This window comes from Manacus vitellinus, unplaced genomic scaffold (assembly GCF_001715985.3).
Source record: "Manacus vitellinus isolate BGI_N305 unplaced genomic scaffold, ASM171598v3 scaffold_73_pilon, whole genome shotgun sequence".
In the NCBI taxonomy this organism is placed as follows: domain Eukaryota; kingdom Metazoa; phylum Chordata; class Aves; order Passeriformes; family Pipridae; genus Manacus; species Manacus vitellinus.
The window spans coordinates 790,555-809,074 of NW_021940773.1; the positions used below are offsets into that span (position 1 = coordinate 790,555).

Consider the following 18,520-nt stretch of genomic DNA (forward strand, 5'->3'; position numbering starts at 1 on the left):
AGGATAATTAATTCTGAGTTGGAGCTGCAATTTGGAAGGGCTGTATTGTGAAGTGACCCTTTACCAACTGATACCTGAACTGGCTTTTCTCAGAGAGGCCTTTGCAGTGAAATGTCGTGTTGTTTTACTTTTATACCGTATGTTTATTCTTCCCTGGTCTTACAGAGTGACCTTGGATTCCAGCCTTGCCTAGAAAGGCCCGGTGTCATGAGGGTTTTCCACAGGGAGCCCTGGCATGGGCTGAGCTGAGCAGAGCCCTCCAGAGCCAGTCTTCCTTTCAGCACAGCACTGGCTGTCCCTGGGCTCATCCCACCCTTACTTCTGTCCTGCTTTGTCCCTCCTTCTCCCCAAATCACCACAGCTTGCGCCCTTGCCAAGATAAGTTTTGCAGAACTCCTCTCTGGACCATGGAGCATTCCTTTGGAGAGGCACAGTGTCCTCACTCCCAGGGTCTCACCCCACAGAGCTCTAAGTGAACTCGGGTCAGGGGATCACCCTCTCCGCTCCAACCTCCTCTCCCTGCTGTGTTTTCTCCATTCCTAGCACATGTTCTACTGGATTTATCCAGAAGCTTAGAGATGCTTTTTATGAGGAGCTGTTCCAGGGACCAAAACCTGTACAGAATATGATATTTATTACTGGGCAATTCCAATGTAATTTGAAAAATATCTATTTCTGGCCTACTTGCTCTTCCTCAGCTTACAGAGAAACCACATAAAAAGCATTGAGGCCAGAGCTCTAATGAGATTCACATTTTGGACATCAGATTAGTACAATAATGCATTTCACACTGTTGTTTCCTAATTTGCCTAATCAGATAAAGGGAGATGAAGCATCCTGGAGCCCAACCTCCCCGTTCCAACAAGGCAGTGCTGAACCCATCACTTGTGCACTGCAATTAGTGTTCCCCACACAGGTTGGTCAACACACAAAATTGAATCAGCGTCTCGCAGCTCTGTCAATAGGCACCATCCATCCCTGGGCTGGCAATGCCCCAACAGATGTCCTGAGGATCTGCACAGTGCGTGGATAGCTGGAGAGGCCTTGGGAAGGAGGGAAGGCTCTGGGGCCACTGCAGTCTGTGCCGCCGTGGCGGGGTCTCAAACAGGCGGGTTCTGTGCTGTGGTAAATCCCGGGTAAATCCTTGCTCCAGCACCACAGTCAGAGCAGTCAGGTCTCCCTGTGCCCCCAGAAGACTGTCCAGGGCAGTGAGAGTGTCGCTGGGGGTTGGGCAGGTGTCAGGGCCAAGGTGCGACTTGTGTCACTGCTAAAGCAAGGGGGGTGGTCAGGGAGGAATCTCTCCATGGCTGGGTCTTGTGTGACATCCTGAAATACACTGGAGTTGTGCTCCGGTTACGTCCATGTCCCTGAAGGCAGCTTAGAAGCAGTGTGATGTTGGGAACAGGTTTTCCTAACTGTCCTGCTGAGCAGTGCTGCAGGGAGCTGGACAATTTTGGGTACTGCCCGATCCACCACACAGAACAAGGCAGTTCCACTTACAGCAACTGGGTGCTGAGATCTGGGACCCCTCTACTGACTGTGGAGCACATCTGGAAACCCCACAAACACTGCAGGATTGGTGCACTGCAGATGCTTTTCTCTGACAGTGTATTAGAGAATTGAACAGAATGGGAAATGGTGTTTTTAAAGGAAATCCAACCAACGGGGTTAGGCTTGGAGTTTTGCTGCAATTCACTGTAAGTCAGGAACAGCATTTCAGTGCTGGTGACATCAGAGTAGACCTAAGAGTTTTGCTAAAAACCTCCAAAGTATAATACCATGTTTGAGTTCTGTTACACAGGAGATTTCTCCTGGATTTGGTTCTGCTGTAAAGCACATCCAGCTATGCAGAGGGGATTTTTGCCTCCAAAGGTGCATTCATTCCCAGACCCACTGCGGAGATGTTGGTGTGGTTTGTTGTGGTGGGCCCCTGTGCCCTCCTGGCACATCCCAGAGCTCCCCAGAAGGCAGCAGCCACAGGCCCCAGCTGAGCATGCCTTTGATTTCCAGTTTGAGAAAATAAGCTCATTTGCAAAATCAGGCAGAACAAGCAAATGAAAAAAATAAGTGTGAATTAAATAATACGATTTTAGTGCAAACATGGAAATAAATTTCCATAGGCTGCAGAACCATCCTTGTAACACAGGAAGAACCGTTTCAAGTTCACTGCCAAAAACCAAAAAATCACTAAGTAAAGGCAGCTTCTTGTATCCAAAATCCTTCATTATATTAAAAAAATTATTGCAGCACAAAATTTACAAGTGCATCACAGGACCCACTTGCACTGTTAAACAGATGGCACCTACACAGGACCCAAAAATATATAACAATTTTAATTGAGCCAATGCAAAACAGATTTGTGAAATAAAATAGTACATACCAGGTCTAATAAAGCCCTCCCTAGAAATGGTGACATTAATTTTGTAATGGCACAAGAGGTACTCGGAAGCTGCTCATTAGCAAATGTGCCGCTGCGGCCTCTGAAGTCCCTGCTCAGCACGTTTTCCCTGCTTTGCCTGTTCCTGGGAGTTCTGTGCCAGCTCTTTGGCCACCTGAGGCCGTGTGCCTAGTGTCCTGTTCAGGGGCACCTCTGTGGGCCAGAGCTCTGGCTCTTGGCTTGGGACAACAGCCAAACCCACCTCTTTGGCAGTCAGGTCTGGGACACTGTTCTGGCTACAACTGAGCTTGGCATCCACAGCAGGTGACCTGGTTACCTGTGCCCATCCTGCTGAGGGTGTGGATTTTAGATGGCTGGGTGGGGGGGTCGGAGCCAGGTCCTGCCTCCCAGTACTGCACAGTGGAGCTTCTAGAATTCCCCTCAGCGGCTCCTCTGGCAAGGGAGTAGTTCCCTGAGCTGAACTCTGAAGGCGGGTGGGGATGGCACCTTCGCTGCTTCCCAGTGAACTGGGAAAAAGTCCTGTCCTGCAGCAGAGCAAGACTTCTGTAGTCAGGAGGCAGCAGTCAATGACTGGTTTTTTCCCACCTGGAAAAAACCCACATTGATAGCACTGGTTTTGTTCACCCTTCCGTGCAGCCTGAATTGTGACCAATAAAAGTGCTGGAAAGGGAGGTTTGGTCTAAAATGACAGAACACAGAATTCCCAAGTCCTTTACCTTGTGCAGGGGAAAAACCTAAAACCTCCCCTAATTAGAACTGCCACCTTTTTTTTTTTTTTTGCTTGAGTATATCAGCTTGATTTGAACTGGAAGGGGGTACGTTAAAGGTGTCAACAGAGTTTTGCAGAGGCCAGGTATCTGAGTCCTGGGAGTCTGTCAGAATCCCAGGAAAGGGATGCAAACATGACCTGCATCAGGTGCCATGTACTGAGAGCGGTCAAAGATAACCTTTTCTTTGCCCTTAAACCCCAGCCCCAGCACCCCCAGGAGTGGGGCTGCACCCATGTGTGGGAGCAGTCCTGTGTGATGAGGGCGAGTGAACAGTGTGTAAAATGAACTGCAGGGTGTGAAGTGCAGAGTTGTGGTGTTGCATTAGGGACAATCAGAAGAAGACATATGTAGCACAGTCATTTCCTGCAGGAAAAATCCCAACCAGAATTTATACTGGCCAGCCCAGGCTGTCCTGCAGGGTGAGCCTGCGTTAGGGTTAGGAATTCCCTTCCATTTCCCCTGGGATCAGCCTGACCCAGCTCTCCAGTTGTACCCGGCACATTCATGCCTAATGTGCTGTAGTTCTTGTTTAATCAAAAAACTGAAAGGGAACATGGAAAAATTCATTTTTATTTCTTACTAACTGCAGCCAAGTAATTTCTGCTATTATCAAAATATATAAAATAAACCCAGCCTTGCTATATTGAGGATCTTGTTGTTCCCATGAGTCCTGCCTTGCATCGTTGGTGAGAGGGTGCCCTTAGGGCTGCCTGGTGGCATTGCTGGGCTTTTTGTACATGACTCCTCAGGGAAAAAAGTATCTCACCCACTTGCTGTCCTTGCTGGTGATGCTCTGGTAGGTGGAGAGATGTGTGATCTGTTGGCCAGTGGGTTCATACGTGCCTTAGGTAAAACATTGGCTGGTTTGCTCCCAGGCCCATCTACTTTTGCAAGACACTGTTTCTGTTCTCATGCAGTCTAAAAGTGGTGCCAGCAGTGCTACTGAGACATGGTCTGTTTGTAAGGAGATACCAAGCTTTGATAGTGTGCAAGGAACATACTCTGGTAAACCTCCCACTCGCAGTTCTCAGGCACTCTGAGCCCTCCTGCCAAGGAAGTCTCACTTGTGTCATTTAATCAGTGGATTTTAAAGTATAATTAATTATCACCCTTCGCCTCTTGCCCCCCAAATTATTTGTGACGGTTATTCCACACTGTGTAATAAGGAAACTCTCAGGTATTATCTGCTGTGAAATGCCAAGTGCAATGTGCTGTGATACTATGCCAATTAAAAGGGAAAATCCATGTAGAGACCTGAAATCCCGTTTTGCTTGGTATCCGCCATTCTGTGAAGAACTGCTCATTCCACAGTTTTGGATGAACATGAACAGACAGAGAGGACAAAAGATGATGAGTGGATTTCTATTTCTGTGGCTATGTTGGTTAAAAATATTTTTTGAGAAGCAGCAGATACATGAGGGAAAAAACCCTCTTCATCTGCATGTTCTTTTACCAATGCAGCTCAGAACGTGAGCGGACGCTCCAGCAGTGCCTTGGAATGTGTCGTGTGTACGTGGAAAATGGAGGATAAGGAAGAGGGAGCTGAGTGTCTTAACTTGGCATCTGCTGAGCTCTGCGCTTCTGCCTGTAGCACCTCAGCACCGTGGGGAGCAGTGCAGGAACCTCACCTGTGTCCTGCCACACCTGCCTAGTGTTGGCTCTTGGTCTGGCCTTAGGCTGGACAGCGCACAGAGGTTTAATCAGGGGCTCCAACTAAGCCAAGGGCTTGGTGGTTGGGAACTGTGGGCTCAAGCGTCCCCAGCCCAGGGCCAGTGGCACCCAAGCTGCAGTTCCCCAAGGTATGGCAGTGCCAGGGCGTCCCTGCGGGCACTCAGTGGTTCTGGTTGCGTGGCTGATGCCCCGTACGGCATGAGCCAGTGTCCAACAGGGTCTCCGTGGCTGGGGGGAGTCGGAATCCTTGGGCGCGGCCGTGCTGGCTTTCCCGCCGTGCCACTCAGGGCCAGGGGCTGGGGGCAGCCTCTGGAGTCTGGTACCGTGGGTGACTGTGTAGCTGGAAAATGAAGGTCTGAGCTGTGCAGACCCAGGAGGTTACGGGGGAGGAGAAGAAGGAAATAATGACTGAAACTCAGATAATAATTTTATTTATAGTCTAATGTGCAGACATGGTTGTTGCTGATGAGGCTACCAGTGACATAAATAAACTCAAGCAGAAGATGTAAGCGAGTGCATATACGTAAAGGCTTCTTTGGGCAATGCCACGGATTTGGATATGGACCAAGAGAATTATTTCTGTCCCTTGCGATTCTAATGAAGAGCACAAAGGAGATAATTAGCCCAGGATGCTCCGCATTGCTCTTTCCATCTTGCGCACACTCATGCCCACCAAATGTGAAATGTTCGCCTTTTCCCCTCCAACATGATGGTTGTTGAACTTATTTTTAGTGTCATTTGATAAGCCTCCCTGCTCGCAGAGAGACATCCCACTGACCCAGCCACTGGTCATTGTCTATACCAGTTCCCATCAAAGCGGGCGCGCTTTGTCAGGTTTCGACTCGAATATCCATTCTGCCTCTGAAGTACAGTATCGAAAGTGACTGGATCATTTGAGCCTTTTTCTTCAGCTGCTCCCTCCTTCCTCCCCCACAGTGTTTCCGCTCACGCTAACATAATTTGGCATCGTCGACGTGACACGACACTGGTTTTTCTAAAAAATTATAATACATACATTGTCGATGTTTTGTGATGGCCGGCACTCCCATAAATTTAATTTCCAAATTGGTGGAAGGAGGTCTTTCCCACTGCGGAATCGTACCCAATGCTTGGCGCCCCCTTCACCGCCGAGGAACACACATACAGTAATAGGTCATTCAATGTCAAAAGGCATAAAAAAGATGAGCAAAATCTTCACAGGCTGCTGCTTGCTGTTGCCTTTAATTATATTAATTAAACTTTGAAATTCTCATGCAAAGAGAGTTGCTGGCTTGTGACGCTGAAAAGCCCTTGGAGATTTGTGGGGGGAAAAAACCCTGAGATACCAGCTTAGTGGCTACTGCTTTTTTTAATCTAAAAAAAATACACAAGCCTACGACTGCTAGGTATGTTTATAGATGATGATGTTTTATGCACTACTGAACTGTGAATGCAGGAAAGGGGAAAAAACCACCAGCCACAGTGTCAAGGTCTTGAAGCATCAGTCCCTCCAACTCAGCTCCAGATCTCTACTTACAGGCTGTCTTCCCGTGGAATAACGCTCTAGTAATTCCTTCCTGTCCCGGGTGCATAATGAGAGAAAGGTGTCTTCAAAAACTAAAGGGCAAAGTCTTGCTCGCCACCGATACCTCGAGGCATCCTGTCTACATTTTGTCATGCGTGTGCACTTTTCAGTGTTAGAGTGACAAGATTTCCAGTCAGAAGGTTCCCGTAAGGCACGACGGAGGAGCTGGCGAGGGTTGGGGATCTGACATGGCTCTGAGGCACTCGGCTCTGCGCCTGCTTAGCCTGGTGGGAATTGTTATCCTGCGCCTGTGGCAAGTAGTCCCTGTGTAAATACCACGTGCCTCCACCGCAGCTGAGGAACGCTGCGTCTCCGCTACAAGCACATTGTGTCCTGAGAATCTGTAATCCTTAAAAAAACAGCAAATAACAAAAATAGAAAAGCATTCTCATCTTTGGTGTCTGCGCTGTCCTTTGGTGTTGCACGGAGCAAGGCACACGCGGCAGCACTGCCCGGCAGAGCACCAGCGTGTGGGCGGCACGCAGGAGCCGGAGCAGGGATGCAGAAACCTGCGGAGCTCGGGCTGGATGATGGTCCAAGGGATGCGAGGAAGGGCTCGGTTCTCTTGGCTGGGTAGGACAGTGGCAATGTGGCTGTCTCTCCTCCTGGTATCTGCTTCTCCTCCTCTACTGAGAGGGAACTCGGGTGAAGTTGATACAGCGGCCCTGGGGAAGAGAGAAGCTGTTACTGGCAGAGTAGCACACACAGTGAGGCTGCTGCATGCTAGGAGGAGGCTGTAATTGAAATTCAGATGTTTGAGAAAATAACAAGCCCATGAAAACCTTTTAAGAATTAATGGAAATTATCCAGAGTGAGGCACCACATTTGCCTTACAAATGCAGCTGTAGGCAAATGCGAGGACATGGGCGACACATTTTGACACTCCCATGTCTTCTGTGAGCATAATTCACAAATTCTGGGTAACTGCACTGAGCAAACCTAAACCCATCTGACCGTGGGAAAGGAAGAGCACGGGGGAGGCAAATCCTGCCCCCTGGATGCCCCCCGAGCCAGGTCCTCACACGGTGAGCATGGAGAGATGTGACTGTTAGTTAGTGGAGCTGCTGATGATCTGAAACTGCATTTTATTAGCATTAGCCCCAGCTCTGCATCTGTAAACTCTGTCCTTAAGGGCTGTAAATCTCTGTGCACAGAAAGAAAAGGGGTTTCTCATGCCATACCTGAGCAGATACCATTTGCCCATCAAGGGGCCCGGGTGAATCCTGACAGCTTTTGGTGTTGCTGAATGAAACCAATTCGCTAGCCTAAGTCATGAGCCCTTTTTATCCATTTGGAGCTTACTTAAATGCCCAAACTCCCAACGGATCATGGAGCATTGCAGTAGGATGTGCTCCCACACAGCAGCTCCCTGGCACAGCAGCGATCCCTTCCCTTTTGTCATGGGCACGTGTCAAGGATGGTGCCCTGTGACGGTGCTGGGTTTGGAGCAGGCAGCAGTGCTTGTGCTCTGAATCCTTATTTCTGCTTAAAGATGTATGGCTGGGGGAAAATTGCTGCTTTCTTGTGAAACCTGGGAGATTCTGGGCTGGGCTTCATATTCCTTTCATTTATTTAGTTTGATCAGCAGTTTTACTGGGTAACAAGGAGGGTGACAGCACACAGGTATCTGGCATGGCTCCAGCAGGTCTCCACTGGCACAAATGGAACATCAAGGGGTTTCCTGATGCTTTCCTAATGGTTGTGTTTCTGTTTAAGGAATATAAAACTGGTGGATGAACGGGGACAGGAATTGTAAGAACTTCTGGCTGCTGCCATCTGTGTTGTAAATGCAGAAGAGGTGCAGAGAGAAAAATCAGGGAATTCTTTAGGTTGGGAAAGTCCTCCAGGGTCACCTAGTTCAGCCATTCCCCCAGCACTGCCAAAGCCACCACTAAACCATGTCCCCAAGAGCCACATCCACATGACTTTTAAAACCCTCCAGGGATGGGGACTCCACCACGGGGGTCTGACCCCCTTTCCATGAAAACACTGTTCTGGTATCCAACCTGAACCTCCCCTGGCACAGCATGAGGCCATTTCCTCTTGTCCTGTCTCTTGTTCCCTGGGGAACAAGACTCCCCCATGGCCACAACCTCGTGTCAGGGAGTTGCTGATCAACCAGGAGCACAAAGAGGTTCCTTTAAAGGCAAAGGATAATAGGCCTGGCATCTTTATGTGCCTTTCCATGGGCTTCTTCTGATGATTATTGGGTTGGGTTTTTTTAAATAAGCATATCAAATGAATTCTGAGATAGAAGCAAAGTATTTCTGGAGCTCAAAGTCCTGAAATGCTGTGAATTCAAGCACTTGTGATGACAGAGCTGATGTCAAAGAGCCACTGACAGCAAGGTGTTCACAGCCAAGGTAGTGCCACAACAGCAAAACAAGACTGCAAAACATCAGCAGGAAGCAGGGAATGGGGAATTGCAGTAGTACTCAGTGATGTAATTAATATTGCAATTTACCCAGCCATGCAATATTTCTGCTGTTGTCTGTAGCTTTCTCACTGCTCTTTAAAGACAATTACCAGTGCATGAATTTAGATGAAGTTTGGGCTGGCTTGGAGGGTTTTTCCTGCCAGAACGAGTTCCAGGCAGAGGGAGAGAGAGGAGAACCTTAAATGAACAATGCCTGTTCTGGTTCCCCACTAATTCCCCATGTCTCTGCCCTCAGCCTCCTTACTCCAGGACTCATGGGGAAGGGAGGAGAGAAAGAAGGAATGTGGTCAGGCAGACCCCTAATTATGTAAGAGGCAGGGAAAAAACACCCTGAGCTGGGGAACCTCAAAGCCCTAAGAAATAACAGATCCCCAAACACTATCAGTGTCAGTAACAGGTAATAACAAATACTCAGTCAGTTTAAGTGGGAATTTCAACCATGTGCATTCTAGATGGACAAACTGAGGCCAGCAGGAGAGAAAAGACTGGTGTTCACTTGTTAGCGATTTATCACTCCAGATCAACATGAACTGCAGGTTTTATTAGAAACGCGGGCTGGGTGTGATGTGACCAGCATCACTGTCTTCTGCAAGCTGGTGTGGAGAAAAAAACTGCATACTCATGTAAGTCTTTCCTCTAAAGGCATCCAAACCCACCCATACAGCAATATCTGTGTCATTATTGAGACCAGCTTTTAGAAACAGAATATTAATTTTTTCTTCTGATTAATCTGATCTTTAGAGACAGAACTATTTATTAAGTGGAAGCACTATTTACCAAACAATAGTTTAATAAGTCTGGTTTTGGCCTTTACAATTAAAACCTGTGTGTTCATGTAACCAGTTCCACCGGTGCATTCCCATGCTAGTGGGACTGTCATGATCCCCCAGTGTGGTGGTTACTGTTACACTCGTGTCCCTGTGCTCAATTAAACCATCACTCCAACCAATTTGAGTTCAGACGTACCATGCCTTGTAAATCACTGGATCATAAACCTTAACAATACCAACATGTAGTCAGTATGAAATTGCACTAAATTAGTGGTTTAGGACTCGAGTAATTAAAAAATGAGTTATGCAGGCATTCTGTGATCTTTGTAGGGAATATGAGAGCTGTCTCCATGCACCAGATCTAGGAGGAAAAAATCCACCCTTAAACGCTCACAGATGTACCACAGGTGCTGCAGGGTCAGAATGTGGTGGGTGTTTAACAAAGTAAAAGAGGAAAGAGATCTATGGCTGGCAAGAGGGTTTTACCTAAGAAGGAATTCTTTCATATTACATCAAAGCCATTCGTTAAAACTGTTGAGTTTTTTTTCTGAATGTAAGCTATGGGATGAGCAAGGCAGAGTCCTCGTAGGGCACAGAATCTCAGGGAGTGGGTGCTCACACCCCACCCCAGGTTAGAGCCTCAGCTGGCAATGCCCAAAATGAAAGGCACCAAGAGGCGGCTGCAGGAGCAGCTGTGTGTCACTCTCTGATCCTATACAGCTCCGTGGAGCAGTGCTGGAAGCACATGGGGCAGGAGGGATCCCTTTGGGATGGTGTCCGCTCTGAGCCTGGAGCTCAGAGGCAGGTGTGACGAGCACCTTGGGGTGTCTGTGTGTGAGCAGCCCTGTGTCACTGTCCCACGATCCCAGTGGGCATGGGGACACGGCACAAGCTCCTCTGGAGCCCAGCCTGCCTCCTGCCCAGGCTGCCCTGCACGCCCCTTTAGTATTCCTCAGGAACTCAACAAGGGCAGGCAAAGCAGGCTGGATCTGGGATGGGATGTGACCATAGCCAGCATCCAGGCTGAGCTGCTCCACCTGGTCTCAGGTACTTGTCCTTGTGTGTGGATTCCTATAATGTGCTGCGTAGTAGTATCCATGAAAAAAAGTTCCCTTGGGCACTGCTGAGGTGTTCAGCATCTGGCTCAGGACTAAGAACAACTGCTTTTCCCAGAGGAGCAGTGGTGTTCTGTCAGAACAGTTGTTGTTACCCCCTGTAATATCTGATGGCCTAAAAGCTTGGCTCCTTCTGACCTTGGAGAACTGAGATCCCTCACTGCCCATTGCTGAGGCTTGTGTGCTCCTCTCTCTGCCGAGCGTCCCATGGAGAGCATGTGCCCTTTTGGGATTTGGCATTGATCTGGCACATGTGAGCTCTGTGATCAGTGCCCACAGAGCTGTGAGGAAGGAGAGGACTTCGGAATAATGTCTGTGAGGAAGGAGAGGACTTCGGAATAATGTCCCTTCTGAGACAGGTGTTCAGCAGTGTTGTTTCTGTGGGTCCTCACCCTCAATGGGTTCCTCCCTGTAGGCCTTGCAGTAAGGACACCTGTGTGCACCTCTTCCTCTCTACTAATGCAAGGGAACAGGCTGTTCCATCCTTTCCAGACCTCTTCAGAATCCTTACCTCCCAGACAGAGCTCACTGGGATAACAAATGTGCTCTGGACCTGCACACTTGTGTGCACTGTTGACAATAAAAGGGAATTCTGAAGGAGTAACGCCAGGAGGGATTCCAGCTGGGCACTGATGCCAGTGCCTGGCAGCACCAGCCTCAGAGTCCTGTTTCCTTACCGGATAAATCCTGGCACTTGCCTTGGGCGGTGAGAGTGGAACCAGACAGCCTGTGCGGGGCCGGGGGTCACGACCCTGCTGCCCGACGGGGCCCTCGGTGACCTCCCCACACTGTAGGTGGCAGAAGCAGCATTACCTGAAGCTGCTGTCACCTTGCCCATCTCCTGGGCATTAAAATTCCTCTGGCATTAAATCCAAGTGCTCCTTCCCTGGCTTCTCTGCTCAGGATGTATTTCACTGTTACAACGCTCCCTGACCCCTGAACACCCACTGACAGGCTGGAGTGTACAGCTGAAGGGAACTATATATATATTTTTAAAACTAGCTATTCCTGTGTTTACTTTGGAGAGGGGCTGCTAACCCACCCTGTCCTGTGCAGCTCTGAGCAGCCATCAGGGATTTAAATTGACATCTCTCTCCCACTTCCTCTTTGTCCCCCAGGATTCAGTAATATCTCGTCCCAGAGACCTGGGGAGCTCAGAGTATTGTGAGCATTTGGAACTGCCTTTTCACCCTGCTGACACAGCCCAGATGTGCTGCCACCAGCACACTTACTGGATACCAGGCAAATCCACTGGCAGTTGTCCCCTGTTCCTGCCCACAGCAGAAACCCTCGCTTGGTGTTCACCCCCTGCCCAGTGCTGCCATCCCGCAGCCGTGCAGGTGGCACCTGGAGAGCTCCCACTGGGCAGCCCTGAGCCATGCTGCAGGAGTAGGGATTTAGTGCCTGGACAGCTGCCTCACAGCACTGCATGCTGCTGGAAGGGCTGTTTGTCCCACAATAAATCAGCAATGATCCCTTACAGGAGTGATCCTGAACTGGTGTTACTGCTGCAGTTACCAGCATCATTCCTGGGGCTGCCAGAGGAGGCTTTTCCCTAGAATTCCTGAATTGCTGGCTGAAACACCCTTGACAAAACTGAGGTGAGCTCTGAGCCCCAAGAACATGGCAGGGTGGGCTAAAAGGCCTCCTAAAATAACCACATCATAAAAAGGAACAAAATACAGGTGAGGGGTGCTACTTGGGCCCTAATAAGGATTTTTTTTCCCCTTTAACAATTTTTACCAGCAACCGAAGTGGAAAGGCATATAATTTGTGTATTTTCCTCATATTTGTGTGATGTAGCCTCCTTAGTGTGTGCGTGTGAACCTCACGATCTTTCCCAGCAATCAGACAGTCCTGTAGGTCATCTTCCAAAGGTCACAGAGCCTGGGGTCCAGGAACTGTGGTTTCACAAGGAACCTCAAAAAAATGGCTGCTGTGAGGACAAGGTGCCAGCACAGTTACAGGTACCTCACAACCACTTTCCACCCCTTGGGTCTACTTTAGCTGCAGGCAGTAAAGGGCAGGAAAAGGAGGACAGGACTAAGTTGTTTTAAAAGATAGTTCTTGTCTTTCTGCACCTGATAAACACTGTATTTTGGAGCATGGGCTGAGAAACCAATCCTGCCAGGGACGGGTTCCAAAGAGGTAGTTGAAAGATGTTTCTTTCAGTGCCTGTGATTTAGGTGTGTGTTTGGAGCAAACACTGAGGGGTGCAGGGCAGGCATGTGTGTGAGAAATACTGCTGTTGGCAGCTGGGGTATCGAACCCAATGCATGGATGGAGCTGCTGCCGGGGGAGTCAGGGGTATTGGCCGGCAGCTGTGAGGAAATGCCCTTAGAGCAAGCTTTCCACACACTAACAGCACTTACTTTGGAACTGGGCATGTGGACATGTCGGCACAGTTGCTCCAGCACACCACACCTCGAGAGTGCATGTCACCAGTGCTGTAGCCCTGTGGGACCTGGGTGCAGGGCTTCTGTGGCACCCCAGGAGATCCACCTGCTCTCCTCCTCTGTCCTGGGGCCCAGCACCCGGTGGTGGACCAGGCGGTGACGGCACAGGCTGCGGGCAGCCAGGGAAGGGACAGAACGAGCGCTGGGCTTGGTGTGGGCATTTGCCGTCCTGCCCTGATGGGTTTGGGGAGTGCAGAGGGAGGGATTTCTTTCCTTTGCCAAGTTTTCTGTGACTGCTTTATTCAGCAGTTCTCCAAATAAACTCCTGCCTTGACCCAGAGTGGTTGTGACAGGCTGCCTCTCCTGCGAGCCGGCCTTCCAGGGCTGGGAGGAGGGAGCGTCGAGCTGCTGAGCCGGCCAGTGGGCCTTGGGGGAGGATAAAACTGGCTGCGTTGGTAGCATCTGCTTCAAAAGGAGGTTGTGGCAGATATTTTATTCAGCAGAGCTGGAGGTCTCCTGTCTCTAGAGGGCAGGAGTTTGTTGTTTTCCTCATGCAAGGCAAACATTGCTTATGCAAAAGGAAAGGATGTGGAAATGGCCTGGAGAGTCCCCGTTTCTCTAGCAGAGATCCTTTGGAGCGGGGGCCCTGCACACTCTCCCCGATCCTTGGCAGTGAGCCTCCCTCATTCCCAGCACATTTCCAGCCTCCCTGGAAGTACCCCCAGCCTGGCAAGGTCTGACCCCTCTTTCCTGAAGGACACGTTCTCATTTCCCTTTGCGGCCTGCCAATGGAGGGCTCTTCTCCTGGAGCTCTCATTACTCCTTGGAAGGCAGACTGAGCCCGTTCAACTGCCAGAGGGAAGGTGCTCTGTGTCCTGGCACCGTCCCAGTGCACACCTTGCCCAGTGTGAGCACTCACCCGCTCGCTCACGTGGCACCAAAACCAGGACACATCTCCTGCCATCCCAGAGTGACACACAGAGCTGTCCCTGGGACAGCTCCCTCCTCCTGTGGGAAACTAGAGGGGTGGGATTGTGACCCTCATTTCCAGGTGAAGCTCCAAGAGCCCTTCCCTCATTCCTGCACCATATATGCATCGCTGCAGCAGAGGGAGAAGGACAGGAGAGAGGTTTTCTCTGAGATATGTCTCAGAGAAGACTCTTTGACCTCTTCCAAAACTTTCTGAGATGAATCTTGCCATGAATGGGGATCTCATTTATGTTATGGGGAACTCCAGCCACCCTGACAGCAGGCCTGATCTCTAGTGCCAAGAAGTGTCCTTGTGTCAGCATCCTAAATGACACCTTGGGTCCTCTATGTCTTTTTTAGGGAGGAAAAAAAAACATAGTCTGCTACTATAGATGCATCACACTTCAAACCTTGTAGAGTCAGAAAAAGAGCCCAATTTTAAGCCCATTAAAACCAGAAACCATCCAAACCTGGTGCTTTGGTGCTTTTTTCATCTAAAAAGGCAAAAAATATCAGAAATACACAGTTACTAGGGATAGCAACCTCTAAAGCACAAGTCAAACATGCTATTGTTCATTCCTCCCTTCTGTGCACCTACCATGAGAATAATGGAATTTATCCCTCTCTGAAATCAGGGGTAGCAACATATAAACCGGAACTGACAAGAGGAACCGTTCTCCTCAAACTTCTATCATGACCCCAACTCAAGCCTCTCCTAAAATCCCCCTCCTTTAGGAATACTTCCCAGTGTCCTTTTCCTGATGTACCTCTCTAAGCTCAGCCTTTCGGAAGAGACATCGTCCTCTTCAGATGGCTCAGAGATTTAAGACCCAGGTGCTCTACAGCATCAAGTCTGTAAGTCATCCAGGGTCACGTTCTGAGCCCGTAACAGAGAAATGACACAGCCAAATCCTGGCCTGTGGATCATACGGCATCTGACTGGCTTATGGCAATGGCTTGTAAGAAGAGAGGGCACCCCCGTTCTGTGGCATTCAGGACGCTATGGAAATTATTTTAAAATAATTGTCACGCAATTATTAATGACAAAAAATCCACTTTGTAAGTTCTGTGGAAAAATGTGAATCTCTGTGAAGCACTAGGCAGGGGTTTAAGTTTTAACGGGTCTCTTAGGAGAAAGACTAGCAAGGCTGCAGCATGGTGGGAGGGTGCAGCTCTCTGGGGTTGTGCCCACTTGGCTGGAGCTGGAGCTGGAGCTGGCTCTGGCTCTGCAGACGGTAGGAGAGCCCAGCAGGACCCCTGCTTTGCATACACACTGCACGTGGCAGCCCTCTAGATGCCACTGTGACCCAGCTGTGTCCGGTGGCCAGGGTAATTCAGCACTGGTGAGATGGAGCGTGGGCCCAGGAAGGACGTGGGTGCCAGGGTGTTCCCCACCCCTCAGCCATGTCGGCTCCCCTGGCACCACAAGAGTAAACTCTCCTTCCTGCACACAGACCCCTCAGCACATTGTTAGACTGTGGGTGGAATGCCAAGGGATTAGTAATCCAAACTTTCCAGATATTTGGACATCCCGCCCCCCAGTAGTAGTCCCTGATTTCCTACTACCAGGGTATTTGCTACAATTCCCCTGCTGGTACCACGGTCGCCAACAGTTACCAGCTCTGTTAATTTTTAGGCTCTGCTTCTGCTCTCATGTGCCTTGCGGAAAATCGGGAGTAATTCCTTTCCGGTCAGCTGTGTAAGGCTCACGGTACTGAGATCTGTACAGTGACAGTGTGGTGTCCATCAGGGGCTCCTCCTGGACCCCCCAGCAGCTGGCCCATCACACACCGTGCTGGCAGCCTCCAGGTGTGTGCACTGGGGTGCCCTCCATTCCTGCCTTGGGCTCACTGGAAGTCACTGTTACCGGTGTGCCTATGGGAATTCTGTTCTCTGGCAGGCGGGAGAGGTGTCCCATGGGGACACAGTCACACTGCATTTACTCCCTTCCCTGTGCATTCTTCCTAAGTGCCAGCTACTACTAAAAAGGTGTGTTTGTTGGGATGTTAGTGTGCTCTGAGTGCTGAGGATGGACAGGGTGTTTATGGGGTTTGCTCCATCACTTCTAGACGCTGTCCAGATCCTTTGACTGCCAACCCCTCTGTGCTGCCCGTGTTTCTCTTTAGGACCTCTCCCGTAAAACCCAGGAGTGGGTACATGCTCCTCGGTTTGTCCTTGTTTTCAGTTCCCACCTTTCCCCTTCTCCCTTCTTTCCTTTGCTCAGTATAATTTATATAATGAGTGGGGGGTTTGGAGAGGCTTTGTTACACACATGCCCAGAGATTGTGCCATTAAGTGCATTTTCTAAGTTAATAAATAAATCTGCTCATTTGTTGTAGGATTCTGTTGTCGATTTGGGAATAGTGAGCTCCTGCAAATCTCAGCTTTCACCTTGCCAACCCTCGTATCCCTCTAAGTGCACTGCAGTTCCTTGGAACCTGTTGGGGGTTGGTGTTGGCATCCCTTTGCTAGATCACATTTATGCATTAGTGCCATCTGTGCCTGCTGCACCTTCTGTGAGCCAGCCCGGCCAAGTGACTGGCAGCTATCTGGGACTGCACACAAAAGGAGAGGGAACAGAAAAAGGGGAAAGGAGGCAGAGTCAGTAAGGATGGCACCTGGAGCTGCCTGTGTGCTGCTGGCACTGGTGGCACAGGGGAGCACCGACCTGCACTGGGGTCTCTCCCTGCTGCTGCTGCTGAGGAGACCTGCCGAGTCCTTTCTGGAGCTTTCTCTCTAAATAAGAGAGAAATAAATACCTGTTGTGGCATTCAAATCAGCACTCCCCATCCTTGTGTTCTGGAGGAGAGACAAACTGCCAGGACTCGAGAGAAGCATTGGCTGCAGTCTGGGAACAGTTTGGGGTCAGCGCTGGGCTTTGCACTACCCCGTGTTTCCACTGGGGCCGGGCGGGGCCCAAGCAGTGCCGTGGGCTGTCAGAGAGCACTGAGGGTCTGTGAGCACTGGAGGCAGGAGGGATGCAGGGTGGCAGTGCTGGGTTACCTATTTGCCTTCTACTTGGGTAAAACCTGCTGGAAAACCTTAGGTGTGAAACAGCCTCTCAGGGATTCTCCCCGTCACTAAAGGGAGAGGGGCGCGTTTGCAGCCGTTCCTGCGCCAAGAACCGAACTGCTCTGAGGTCCCAGTGGGGTCTGAGGATGTAAAAGACTGTGAACTAAAAGCTCACTTTACTGTATTTGTGGTTTAAGACCAGTTCCCTTGAACCCAAGAAAAAGGTTTGTGCATACTCTCAGCTGACAGTTTGGATCGATGTGTCCTACGCAGGCAGGTACAAAATACAAGAGCAGACAGAAATACAAATGGAAGAGTTCTTACACTGGAACAGAACTGTCTGCTAAGAATTTAGAAGTGAACTATCTGGCTTAAAAATTAATTAAATCGGTGCAGTGTCAGTCTGTCAAGAAAAATAATGTACCTTACCAGCCTAACCTACATCAGGGAGGAGCACAGGAGCTCCTGGCAGAGGGGCTGAGCAGTGCCCTGAGCTGAGCACCCTTGGTGCTCAAACACGTCCCTCTCAAAGGAGGGCTCACCTGTGTGTGTGTGCCTGGACACTGCCCAGACTGAGCAAACTCTCCTACTCGCAATTAGGTTTATAAATATTTATATATAATAAGTGGGGGGGAGGTGTTTCATTCTGAATGACCACTTTCACACTGTAGAGTCTTTTCCACTAAGAATATGATACTTGGAATTCAAGATTTGCTTTTTCTTTCTTTCCATATGTTCTGTGTTAAACATATGCTATACTTTATATTTAAAAACTAGCAGCAGACTGAAAAAAAAATTGCCCACACCACAAAAATATGTTTGCTTCATTATCCAAAGCTTCTGGGTTTCTGTAGATTTTTACCAGGCGGGGAGCAGCACACTTGAGGGCAATCTCAGAATGGGGAATAAATGAGAGGAACTATGGAGAGAGGGAACATCTGGTTCTTGTTTAGGGCATGGATAAAGCTGGCCAGGGCTGCACATGGCCTGGTAGAGGTGATAATGGAAGTTGGGAGCTTTGGAATTAAGGAAGCCCGTGCACTTAATTTAGGAATTGGTCTTGAATACTTGGGTAATACTTGAAGTGGCCCCTCCTGAAAAGCTGCACTGATGCAAGTGGAAAAGGAGCAGCATGTGGCGTGTTTAGGTCCCTCCCCTCCCAGCTGGGTTTACATGGGGTTTGCTCCTCACTGTGGAAGCATGGAAGGCTTGGCTGGGGTGGGCACACACTTGGGCACGGCACTGCCAGGGGTGCATTGCCCTGCCAGGGGGGCACTGCCCAGCAGGGGCCCGCCATGGCAGGACAGGGATCCATCCTGCAGTGCTGAAACGTGAAGGAACATGCTTCCCACTATTTCATATCCACCTGGGCTGGAGGACAGTGCTACCAGGAGCAGTGTGCTCGAGGGCATTCCCAG

At 49.7% G+C, this 18,520-nt stretch overlaps 1 protein-coding gene across 3 annotated transcripts in view; it reads right to left on the reverse strand.

Moving 5' to 3' along the window:
* Positions 1-5,248: 5,248 nt before the first annotated feature.
* ANTXR2 (ANTXR cell adhesion molecule 2) overlaps positions 5,249-18,520 on the reverse strand; it is an 82,884-nt gene continuing 69,612 nt past the window's right edge. For all 3 annotated transcript variants that reach the window (XM_029964520.1, XM_029964518.1, XM_029964519.1), the window contains one exon: positions 5,249-7,068. In XM_029964520.1, the coding sequence (XP_029820380.1) occupies positions 7,030-7,068 (39 nt within the window). In that variant the 3' untranslated portion in view covers positions 5,249-7,029. The remainder of the gene's footprint in view (positions 7,069-18,520) is intronic.